The 12,209-nt window shown below is 42.9% G+C and overlaps 1 protein-coding gene across 5 annotated transcripts in view; it reads right to left on the reverse strand.

Moving 5' to 3' along the window:
- eif4g3a (eukaryotic translation initiation factor 4 gamma, 3a) overlaps positions 1-12,209 on the reverse strand; it is a 62,313-nt gene that overhangs the window by 17,154 nt on the left and 32,950 nt on the right. For 3 of the 5 annotated variants that reach the window (XM_052077096.1, XM_052077095.1, XM_052077094.1), the window contains 9 exons: positions 11,624-11,735; positions 11,364-11,524; positions 10,382-10,516; positions 9,364-9,526; positions 7,341-8,096; positions 6,003-6,091; positions 4,296-4,575; positions 3,310-3,443; positions 93-212 (listed from right to left, as the gene is read on the reverse strand). In XM_052077096.1, coding sequence (XP_051933056.1) covers positions 93-212; positions 3,310-3,443; positions 4,296-4,575; positions 6,003-6,091; positions 7,341-8,096; positions 9,364-9,526; positions 10,382-10,516; positions 11,364-11,524; positions 11,624-11,735 — 1,950 coding nt within the window. The remainder of the gene's footprint in view (positions 1-92; positions 213-3,309; positions 3,444-4,295; positions 4,576-6,002; positions 6,092-7,340; positions 8,097-9,363; positions 9,527-10,381; positions 10,517-11,363; positions 11,525-11,623; positions 11,736-12,209) is intronic. The other 2 variants (XM_052077093.1, XM_052077092.1) reach the window with 2 other exon arrangements.

Here is a 12,209-nt window from a genome sequence, read left to right on the forward strand (position 1 = left end):
TTATGATTAATTCGTTAAGTACATGATTGTGGTTTGAATTAAAGTAGTCACTGAGCCCCATAAGATTTTGTCCTGTTATTTATGCGACTCACCATCGCGCCTCTTGCACCGCTCGTCTGTCTGCCAAAGTCTGCGAAGGCCGGTGTGAAATCGGGCCCCCTGGAAATCACCCTGGGATCCGCCGCTCGAGAAGGCAACTTGTTATGGTTCATCTGCAATGACATGCATGTCAGATTACGGTAATTGAAAACTCTAAATTACCCATTATGTGTGAATGCGAGTGCAATTGTTCGTTTTGTTTGTTTGTTTGCTTTTTAATATGCCCAGCAGTTGACTGTTAACAAGTCTACGATATGCTTCACTTCTCTCGCTGATGGGAGAGCACTGTAGAAAATGGATGCAAAAACATGGGCAGCAGGGGGCGCAGTAATCCCGCAGTAATATTTGAGAAAAGGACTTGGGGTGGGGGGGGGGGGAGAGAAAACTGCATTTATGACAAAGTTTAGCCTAAAGGTGACCTGTCGCAACTGAAAAGCCGTCCTACGTTATCAGTTGTATTGTGTGGTGAATTTATTTATTTTTTTAAACAGTCCAGCCTGTACATTATGTAAGCCCTGCTCAGTGGGATGACCAGGGAGAAAAGTCAGAAGCAGATGTGGAGGAAACCAAAGCAACACATGAGCAAGAGGGACGATGGTGGGTAAAGAGACGGTGGGTACATTTACTTTTTTTTAAATGTTATTTTTTTTACATTGGGACAGTTTAGCAACTTTTTTGACAGAGGTGGGTGGGGACAGGGAAGGGCATATCAATGCTGCCAAGTGTGACATAATGGCAGTGTGATTTTAATCAAAACAGGATTTCAGCAGACCCCTAAGCTCCACATTACACACTGCAATACAATAATCAGGAGCCTCTTTCATGCCTAAGCATCAATACACCTTTGCAGTTTCAACAGTGGAAGTGCGATATTGCTGCAATGGTGTGTGCTTTCACATTGCATCCCACAAATTGATCAGTAGATTTGTTGAACAATAATAATAATAATAATAATAATGCCAAATCAAAATGGAATATTTAATATTTTGTGTAACAACATATTTGCAGAGCTGGGCATGTTCCTATTTTACCAACTGGTAATTTGGAAATTATAAACATGATCAGGTAATGTTCTAGAACAAAAGATATGTGCACCATCCGTATACACTTGAGAGTGAACACGGAAGTGGATTTCTTGCGAGTGTGCTGTCAAGGGAGTAGCGGCTGCGTGTCCCTCCTCCCTCTCCCCTTCGGCAATACAATTGCCATTGTTTAATGTTTATTTGGAACACATTAAGGAGAAATGTGTTTGGTTGCATTGATCTTAACATTCAACACAAGTGTGACAAGGTCATGTGACTGATATTGTCCTCATTTCGATGTTAATATCTTGAATGTGCATAATCTCGATTTTGATACAATAAAGATATGTCGCCCAGCCCTACTGGCGATGTTCAAACTTTTGTTTTTCAGTCAAAGGAGTACCACCTTTTCTCCGCTCGAGGTAACCCTGGTTTAGTCACCCCTGAGCATAAACATCCAAGAAATGCAGCATGTTTCCTTCAATGGTCAGTGAAACGGGAGTTCGTAAGTGATTGACGGAGAAGGTCCGTCGGTCCTGACTCAGTTAGTGACGATTACAATGACAGGACAAAAACTCACACCAGTAAGTCTTTAGGCTCTCATTTTTTTAAGTTTCCTGTAATTCACCAGCAAAGTGGGTATCTATCAGTGACAGATCTTCCGTTACTACTGAAAAATGTCCACCTCTGTAAATTTGTCAGATGAACAATTAAGACAAGCACAACAGTTATCGATTAAACAGTCTGAATAATCAGGATACAAAAATACTAATGGGGTAACATTGCCTTTTTGCACTGATATTCACTGGCAAAGGAATTAACAAGTTTGACGTACCACAAAAAAGCACATCGCTGGCCAATGACGCCAGCTTGCCCAAGACTTAAATGAACTCAATTTTTTGTGTGGAAGTTGCTGTTTTTTCCCTCCACTAGTAACACAATTAAGCATGATTTTAGGCTTTCATATAAATGCTCAAACAGCTTGTAAGGTATTTATTCAACATCCGACAAGTGGGTTGAATTTTCCTACTAGTTAGGAAAAATAAAAGTGCACTAGTACATGGACCTTAGACTCAATACCAAGGATAGAGAATCCATGCCTGTGCAGGGTTTTCTATAAGTCTGTAGATCAGGGGTGCCCAAACCTTTTGGATCGAAGATCTACTTTTCGATCAACTAACCTCCCGGGATTTACTTGTACCGGCGCGCGCGCATGTGCACGCACACGCGCGCACACATACACACAATGATGAGAAACAGCTTGAAACGGAGGCATGCGACGCACTTTTGCAGCCTGTTAACTATCGTAGCTCACACGTACCATTTAAAAGTGCTTCCCTGGGCCCTCCTAGATTCCTATTCTTTGCACGAGCCCTCGGTGAATTGTACACGAAGCAAACTGAATGAGAATCACGACGATAAAAGATCACAAGCTGCAATTGCAAACTGCTGAGCGCTAACAACTTCTGGTGACGTAATCACGCGCCACCGTAAACTTAGGATTTACCTGCTTTATTTATTCATTCATTCATCTTCCGTACCGCTTGATCCTCACTAGGGTCGCGGGGGGTGCTGGAGCCTATCCCAGCTGTCTCCGGGCAGTAGGCGGGGGACACCCTGAATCGGTTGCCAGCCAATCGCAGGGCACACATAGACGAACAACCATCCACGCTCACACTCACACCTAGGGACAATTTAGAGTGTTCAATCAGCCTGCCATGCATATTTTTGGAATGTGGGAGGAAACCGGAGCACCCGGAGAAAACCCACGCAGGCCCGGGGAGAACATGCAAACTCCACACAGGGAGGCCGGAGCTGGAATCGAACCTGGTACCTCTGCACTGTGAAGCCGAAGTGCTAACCACTGGACTACCGGGCCGCCCCTGCTTTATTTAATTTTTTTAATTTTTTGGGGTGAAAATGAGACTGATAAGATGATTAGGGTGCAGTGTACCTTAACACAAAAAATATATTGCTAACATGTACAGAGACACACAAATGGTTGTTTGTTTTTTTTCTCCTCGACATTCCTCGGATCTACTTGGGACCTGTCTTAGATCTACCGGTAGATCCGGATCGACCTAATGGGTACCCCTGCTGTAGATAAAGACCAGAGTGGTCCATCAGGTGTGGTAGGAAAAAATATTCAAGCCAACCACCATTAACCTCTAACAAAGGATGTACTCACCTTCTCAAGCACCACATCACTGATTGGTGGGAGACCCTCTGGTTTCTGTACACAGGCGGGCATGAATTGGAATCGCAATAAGAAGCCCCTGTCATACTGTCGCTTCTTGCTGGGATCAGACAGGTCTGGACCAACTGGCACATTGTGAGAAAAAGACAAGTGATAATGATAAATCAAATCATTTCTGCTCTTATGTTTATTGAACATTTAAACAGATAACGAAAAATATTTTTGTAGGAAAGGATATTTATCTACTCCTTGTTATTTGTTATCTTCATTTGTTTCACATTAATACAAGAATAGGTCAATCATGTTGTGTATCCCAAAAGAAAAAAAAAGTAAGAGAAATTTCTGGTCAATTTCCATGGGAAATTAAGATGGCTGAATTTTGAAAATATCACACATTGAAAAAAAAAATCAATACAAGGAAAGGGTGTTACATTCAAGTGTAGATATAAATATTTTGTAGCAAGTAGATATCCATTCACAGCGGCAGTATTACAAATTAAAATGATTTTAATGGTTTAAATATTTTATCAAACAATGAATTATTTTATTGACGAACAAACATGATGGAAGTCAAATATTACTAATCCTGGACTCAACTCATTAAAAAAAAACCTACAAAAATAGCAGCAAAGTCCCATTAAATTTTTTTAATAAAAAGAGCTCATCCCTCGCCCCCATAAATCCAGTTCAAGATGCAAATGAAAAAGCCTCTTCCTTCAAAAGCTTCTCACGCCTAGCCTCTGCATTTTTGCTGAAGCCTTTCAGGCAATGGACTCTTCATAATCAAATGTACTTGCATAAAATATGCTTGTTTCAATCAAGATTGTGTTAAAATATGGCGCCCCCACCCCCACTATATTTAACTTTCCTTTAAGAACCAACTTTGATAAATGTCAGTTTCATTCTCACAAATTCCCATATATTGCCATTAATTTCTGGAATTTTGCAACACTAATCTTAAGTGAAGTTTCTCTTACCTTCTATGTCCTGTGAGCCCCCAGTGGAGTTGTCTTTGTCCCCAGGTGACACGCCGCTGTCATTGCTCTCGGTCTCAGAGGTATGGCCTGCCCCATTCCTTAAAGGCTCCGGCTCAGCATCGCCGTTCTCCTCTGGGATAGCTAACCTTCTTTCGACCTCGGGGCTGCTGGCAAGAGCTGGAGCGTCGACAGAGGGGAAGAGTGATGGCAGTGCCCTGGAGCCCCCCAGCAAAGCTGACTGCAGCGCCGGATCCACAGTGACCGGATCTACAGGCTTGTCCTACAGCAAGAGTTCGTATCAACAGGTGCCTCAGTTTACAACCGTGCTGGCATACTACATTTCAAGCTCACACATGATATGCAATGAACCATCGTAGTTTGCACAGTGGCAAAAAGAAAACGGCACAAGAAAGCAAAAACATTCCTGCTGCACTTGCTGTCAGGCGTTTGCAGCCAGCAGCTAGCAACGAGGGCCCAGCTCTCAACGATGGCAACAGCAAGTAGTCTGACAGCTGTTTCTTTACTTTCTTTCTTTTCTTCTTTTTCAATGTTGTGGACATAGGCTGGTTTGTAATTGCCTTAAGTTACACTTTCAGGTCTTTTTCATTCGCAGTCTATGTATACAATAAGGAGATATCTAATTTATGGGCCTAAGCGTTGCGCTGAAGTGACTCGTCATTTATTTCAGCAAAGTTACACTTTAGTTTGGCGAGCATACACCACATGCCCGTGGCGCAAACATGAGCACTTCTTCGTTGGTTGAGTGGCTTCCTCTTGAGTGCGCACTCGGTAGACGAGCATACGGAAGACGAGAACACAATGAAGCTCAAAACTCGCTTTTGTGCTCAAAATGTCTTTTTACGTGCTTGTAATTGTGGCCCTACACTATAATGTAGCCTCTGTCTACAGCACAAAGAATTCCAGGGTCTAGGTTTTCTTCTTGATTTTATTTCTATCGAACATATTTTCAGTTGATATTGATCATGTTTCTATCATGATAAATATTGATGTTGGGGTGAAAAAAACCCACAGAAGCTGAGATTGAAGAATATTTTCTTCAGCAAGACTCCTCTAATTGTGTGTGATGTGATTACTTTTTTCCAGTGATGGTTATCTGACTCAAGTTAGCAAAACTGGCTATGAATAATGTAGCTAGTACAAATAATAATAATAGCCCTGAAATTGCAGGCTTTCCAAGCTCAATTAGGTCAGCAGCGCAAAAGAATGTGGGCCACCTGGTCGAGAAAAGAGATGGAGAAAACATAGTCGACAAAACCCAGACTGCTGTTCATTAAGGCTTCAGAAAACTGGAGGACCCCCTGCAAGTGTGTCCTTCTGTCTGCCTCCTCCATCCAATGTAATGCTGGTTTGGAGCAAACTACAACAGGCCATGAAAAAGGCTTTGAAAAACCATGGGTGTGGAAGAGCAGGAAATGTAAGAAGCACACAGCTGAATTTACAAACAGTGTGCTGAATGAGCAGAGTGGATGATAGATAACACCTTGCTTGACCCAAAAGTCAGGTTTAAGCGCTTTCCTGCAGCAAACGTGGAAACATTTTCCGCATGATTTATTGCGCCTTTCCGCTACTCTTTCTCTCTCCAACTGTCTTGCTTCTTTGCTAGGCTGACATTTTTCAGAGACTTTCATTTTGAAAATGAACATACGCAACTATGTGAAAAATGTCCATGCATTTTCCTTCTCTAACCTCATTCTCCTGCAGAGGTGGGTCTCCGGCGTGAATTGATTCATTTGGTTTCCTCCAGGTCTTTGGTGTAGCAGCTGAAGTCTCATTTACTGCAAATGAAAGTCACACTTTAGAACTTCCAGCACTTTCCATTTCATCACATAACACGCTTCAGGTTTGCAACACTTTGCTTTCAAAGCCAACATTTCACTTGCAATAATAAATCATTTTAACGGTACATACATATAGACAATTTATTTCTGAAGTCTGTGTTTATACAGTTTTTTTCCGGAGAACCTGCCCAACCATGAAGTGTGTGTGTTAGGGGAGTTTAGTTTGGGGTCACACAGCGTAGCCTTTGTCTGCAAGCTGAATTTTCATGGTATTTGTGAGTTCACAAAATCCCAAGAATCCATTCTGCCCCGAGGCGGCTGATCTGGCTCCGAGCTGCACCACTGGTTGTGCGAACCAAACACAAAGCAACAGGGGGCAGGATATGTGGCTGTGACAAAAAACAAGATGTACCGATGCCGAGGGACACAAACAAACCAACAATAGTGACACCGGTGGACGAATGCATGGTTACTGCAATCAACTCTGGTCTTGCAGAATTAGCCAGAGTTGCCTTTTTGAAAGAACAGTGAGAGGCGCTGTTTGCATTTTTAGCTGGTAAAGATGTTTGTGCTTTGTTACTTATTTGATTTGGTAAGAGTTTGATATCATTCCCCACTCAGAGATATTTAATCCACTGCTGTGATTCGTCAAAACAAATTTGGTAGGCGTGCACAAGTTGCATTGCCGCAGCTCAAAATATTAGAATGAATGTGTGAATATCCCAAGCAGATCACACTGGAGCAGTCCCAGATTGATACTGTAGAGAACTCTTGAGGGATGTGTGTGATCAATCTGGCTCTTGCAAGGTCATGCACATTGAGCAAGTCTTTCAACTGTACCATGTTACCTTGCCATGAAAAATTACACACGGACACTTGTTTTCAGTACCGGTGTTCGAAAAAGTGACAGAGTTGAAAGAATCCCAGACAGTGGTATTTAACTTTTTTTGTATCAACGCTCCATTGTGCTTTACAGGGAGGACACCGTCTCATTTTTCATGAAGACTTAGGCCTAATTTGCCACCGTATTTTAATGTTGGTCCTGATGGTGGTATTTGGAAGAGGTTAATGTTTTTAGAGGGAATTTGGTGGAAAAAGTTTGAGAACTATTGTAAGTGATTGTGGGCCAGTCCTCTTTTTATGAACTTCTATGGTACTCCAACTACTAGATTTAAAAAATAAAATTATTACCGGTACATGCAATGAAGGTTTTGATCGAACATCTGTTTCCATTGTGTTCATGTACCTGTAGTGGGGCTCTTGCGAGTAAACGAATTATACTGTGGCTCTGCTTTAGTAACGCCTCCAGGTGCCTCTGCCCTCACCCTGGTGACAAGGTCATTTCTGTCCAGTGGTTGCTTGGTCTCATCAGTCTCTGCTGTGGCCTGCACCAGAGGCGGAAGGCCGGGGGGGAGCATAACACGCATAGCCGTGATGGGGTTGGAGGTCAGGGTGACGGGCACGACTGCCAAAGTCGCCATTGGAGCCAGCTCGGCAGCAACTGGCACCTCCGGCCTGATGTCAGAGGGCAATGTTTCCAAAGAGGAGGTCTCTTGGAAAGCGAGAGAAGAAGCAAGAAGATGTGCACTAGATGGTGATGCCGAAGGAGTCTCAGGGGCTGGCATGTCCAAATCGGTGTCAGTGTCTGCGACACCATTCACAGCCTTGGAAATCGACAATGTCGAGACAGTCCGAGACAGAGAGGGGGAATTTGAGGGAGGCTTCTCAGCAGTGGGAGTACAGGGTGCCATCGAAGAATGTTTGTGGTCCCCGCCAGAGTAAAAAGAAGCAGTCGAGGGTGGCCGGTCACCAGTGTCGACAGCTGTGGGCGGGAGGGCCCCGAGATCAGACTGTGAGGCAGAGAAGGCAAGCTCTGGTTCAACAGTGGAAGAGAGTTCTGATGGAGGAGCGCTGGCTTCCAGTCTCTCCAAGGGAGCTTCCATCTGCAGGAGCCCAGGTGAGGAAGACTTTTGGACAAATGGCTCCAATTTTGGCGTCTTATCTGGAAGTAGAGGTAACAAATGTTTGACACCAGCACCAATTAAGAATAACAGCGAAAAGACATAACATTTTACAAGATAGTGATTGTGGGTTTCAAAAGGTTCAGCCCACTTCAATAAATGTTGAAACATTTCCTTTTTCTTGTAAACCTTCCTTCCCCCTTGCATGGAGAGAATTATGTTGACTGAGCACCAAATCTGAACTTAGACAATGTTTCCAAATTGTCAGCTACTTGATAGTTTGTGTCTTCTCGCGGTGCATTTGTCAATTATCATGTCATGGATAACAACTCAATGAATGACGAGTGAGTTTTGAATATTTCTGTGAATTAAGGTGCTGCACAATAACACAAGCACAATAATGAAACAACCTTAAGACCAACAATGCGATGCATCACTGTTGCACAACTGCGTACTGTGACATCACTCGCATCAACTTAAATGTTGGAAGAGGCCACAATATTTCATCAAAGCATCGGCGGGGAAGGAAGGGATCGCATAGGACCACACACTTCCTCAACAGATGTATGAAATATGTGCATAAGTACAAAATACGTGTTGCTAATAGATTTCATTTTTGATCAAATATATACACATCTATCTATATATCTATATATACCAGTATATGTACACATACACATATGTATATACCCTGAAGTGTTTTCCAGCCATTCGTAGGGCGCACATAGACGAACAACCATCGGCGCTCACACTCACACCTGTGACACACATCGGCCCCTGGTTGGAAATATGATAATTTTGAGATCAAATTACTGGATTTTCCTCTCTATAAGGCACTTCAGAGTATGAGGCACACCTTCAATGAAAGACCTATTTTAAATCTGTTTTCATATATAGTGCGCAGCGCATTATAAAGTGCATAGAATTGAAGCTACAATAGTGGCTGCACTATGCATCCACTAGATGCAGCTGCCAAAGGGAATGCAATACAATACAGCTTTATTTATACAAACAAATGGCTTTCCAGAACCTCGGATTATAAGGCGCACAGTCGGCTTTTGAGAAAATTGAATGCTCTCAGATACTCCTTGTAGTGCGGAAAATACAAACGTTTTTTTTTTTTACTTTTTATTATGAAATGTCATCACAAAGCCCAGTTTGCCCAAATTCTTGTAAGGAATGTTTTTATATTTCCAAAGGCAACACAACTGCTTCCAATGCTGAACAAATAAGTTAGGCTTTGTCCCAAAATGGACTGTGATCAAATTTGCAAGAGTTTAAGGGAGGAGATGATGTGTTGAGTCCCACCTGGCCCTGGTTTGGCATCTGGGGGCTCAGTTGTCATTGCTTGCTGTGACTGCTGCGGGGTGGACGACGGTTCTGGCGCAAAGTCTTCGGAAGAGGCGTGCTGAGGATGGGGAGGGTGCGAGGGCAGCTGTAGCTCCGGAGTCTGCCTGCTGCTCAGCGGCTGCTGTGGTTTGAGGTAAAATACGTAAGGATAATAATGAGGGTGTGGGCAGGAGAACTGAGCAGCACACAAATCAACCAACGGCACAGAGATGCAAGAAAGCAATAGACAACACAAAGGACACTGCAGAATTAAGCCGAAACAATTAGTATAACTGGGGTGTGGTTGTCATATGATGCAACAGCAGATAAAACAGGAGGAAGTTTGAAGTGAGGGCAGTTGCAGCACAAAGATGTTAAGACACATACTGTACATCAGGGGTGCCCATTAGGTAGATCCTGATCTACCGGTAGATCAAAGACAGGTCCCAAGTAGATCCGAAGAGTGTCGAGAAGAAAAAAACAACCATTTGTGTGTCTTTGTACATGTTAGTAATATATTTTTTGTGTTAATATACACTGCACGCTTATCATCTTATCAGTCTTATTTTCACAAAAAAAAATAGAATAAAGCAGGTAAATCTTAAATTTATTGTTAAAAGGCTGCAAAAGTGTGTCGCATGCCTCAGTTTCAGGCTGTTTCTCATCATGGTGTGCGCGTAAGTGTGTGTGTGCGTGCGTGCGTGCGTGCGTGCGTGTGTGTGTGTGCGTGCGTGTGTGTGTGTGTGCGTGTGCGTGTGCGCGCCGGTAAGAGTAGATCCCGGGAGGCTAGTTGATCGAAAAGTAGATCTTCGATCCAAAAAGTTTGGGCACCCCTGCTGTACATGCTAAGAATAACAAAACAATAAAACAGACAGGCAGAGGAAAGACACTGTTAACATTCTTGGACACACAAGGAGGACAAAAAAAAAACAAACAAACAATAAAAACGCCACATCATCCTTTACAGGCAAGCTGATGTGAGTCTGTGGAGCCCTACCTGAGGGGGGGTTGGAGTGGAGGAAGCAGGCCCGACAGGTGGTGTTGAGTTTCTGCTCCCCGACCCCCCTGCCATGATCTCCTCGGTGATGTCCCTTCCACCCTGATTGGGGTCGCAGATACGAATCTGGGAGGACAATGGCACGAAAACAACACACCTCACTAAAGCGCACATATCCAACAACAGCTGCTGAGAGGTCCTCTTCGCACACATTTGCAAAAGCGCAATGGCATTCATCTTGTTGTCTTCTTTTTTTAAAGATCTCTAAAAGTTTCTTTTTTATTCCCCAGAGAAATCTTTAGACCAACCACATTTGTGCAGTAGTTCATCACTAATGCAGTTGTGGAATCATAGTTTCAGTCCGTATTTGTATGAAAAAAAAGATCCAGGTTCTAAATAGGGAAGCATGCTTTTAATGAAGAAAATAAAATAAACATTGTATTGGGTAAAACACTTAAAACAATCAAAGACAAAAAAAAAAAAAACAACAACAAAAAATAGCTTTACAAAGTGTAATTACCGCTAGGTGTCAATGACTTTCTTTTACTTATTTGGCTCCTGATTATAGTGAAGGGCTACCAGTTTGATCCATAATTCTGACTTAACAAATTTGCTCAAATTTTCTTCAATCGGAAGTAATTAATAATAATTAATTACATTAAGGTATGGATCACGTTAATGATATTGAGCAATAGCAACAATTATTAAACAAGGTAGGTACATCTAGAAATGATCACTTCTACAACATTGTGAAGAAATTACAATGTCCCATGACTGGTGAACTATTCTTATAACATGCCCGGGGGATACTCATATAGTCCTTGGGGGCTACCTGATGCCCGCAGGCACCACATTGATGACCGCTGCCGTATTACCTTAGTAGCCTTGAAACCTCACATGCCAGGATTGTCATGAAGCGAAGACCAGCTGTATTAAAACTTCAGAGGTGAAACACTGCTGAATGGACTACTAAGGTACTCACTGTTTTCTTCTCGCGCTTGGCTGGTGGAGGTTGCTGTGGTGTAGGCACTATGATGGGTGGCGAGGCCGAATACACGGTCTGCCCTGGGTAGTAGGGGGGGCCGGCTGTGGGTATGGCCGCGGGGATAGAAGGTGACACGGGTGGATGGTACCTGAGGGGATCTGAGAGAAAAAAAATGGTTTGAATATGTTAAAAAGAAATTGTCACAAATTATACTGTTCGTATAGAGTGTGCCTTTGTGTTGAATTTGGAAAACTCACGATAGGGGGATGAGTACTCCCCTGGTCCAGGACCTGGATAGAAGGTGCCTGACCCCGGGGGCTGGACTGAATATTGGTGAGGAGGTGCCACATAGGCAGTGCTGTGACGATACTGCAGAAAGGCAAAGACAATTACCAGGACAAGACTCCTCTCCAAGTTTGTTTCACACCAGAAGACAACAAAACTGGTATTTTATGGTCAACAGCCTAATGTTCAAGCTTTCCTTCTAATTTTCACCCCTTCCATTCCTCACAAAAAAAGCAAATGAGCATGGTGACATCGTATACAATAGCGTCACAACCCTTGTCAGACTCGCTGCAGAAACAATTTACAGCACAAAGAACAGGTTCCAAATAACGCTTACAACCCTGGACATTCTGCTGAATTTCCTCAGAGATGAATGGCATTTCCCCACAAGTGCTGAAAGAAAAATATCAGCTTGGAGCTAGCAGTGTGAAAGCAGTTTAAATGGGACAAACTTTTTTTTTCCTCATTTAAAAAAATCTTGTTTTCTCATGACTTTACTTCACATCAGAATACCCGGAGAATCAAGAAATTACACCTTATTACTTGTCTAACATTAAC

This window comes from Hippocampus zosterae, chromosome 9 (genome assembly GCF_025434085.1).
Source record: "Hippocampus zosterae strain Florida chromosome 9, ASM2543408v3, whole genome shotgun sequence".
NCBI lineage: Eukaryota > Metazoa > Chordata > Actinopteri > Syngnathiformes > Syngnathidae > Hippocampus > Hippocampus zosterae.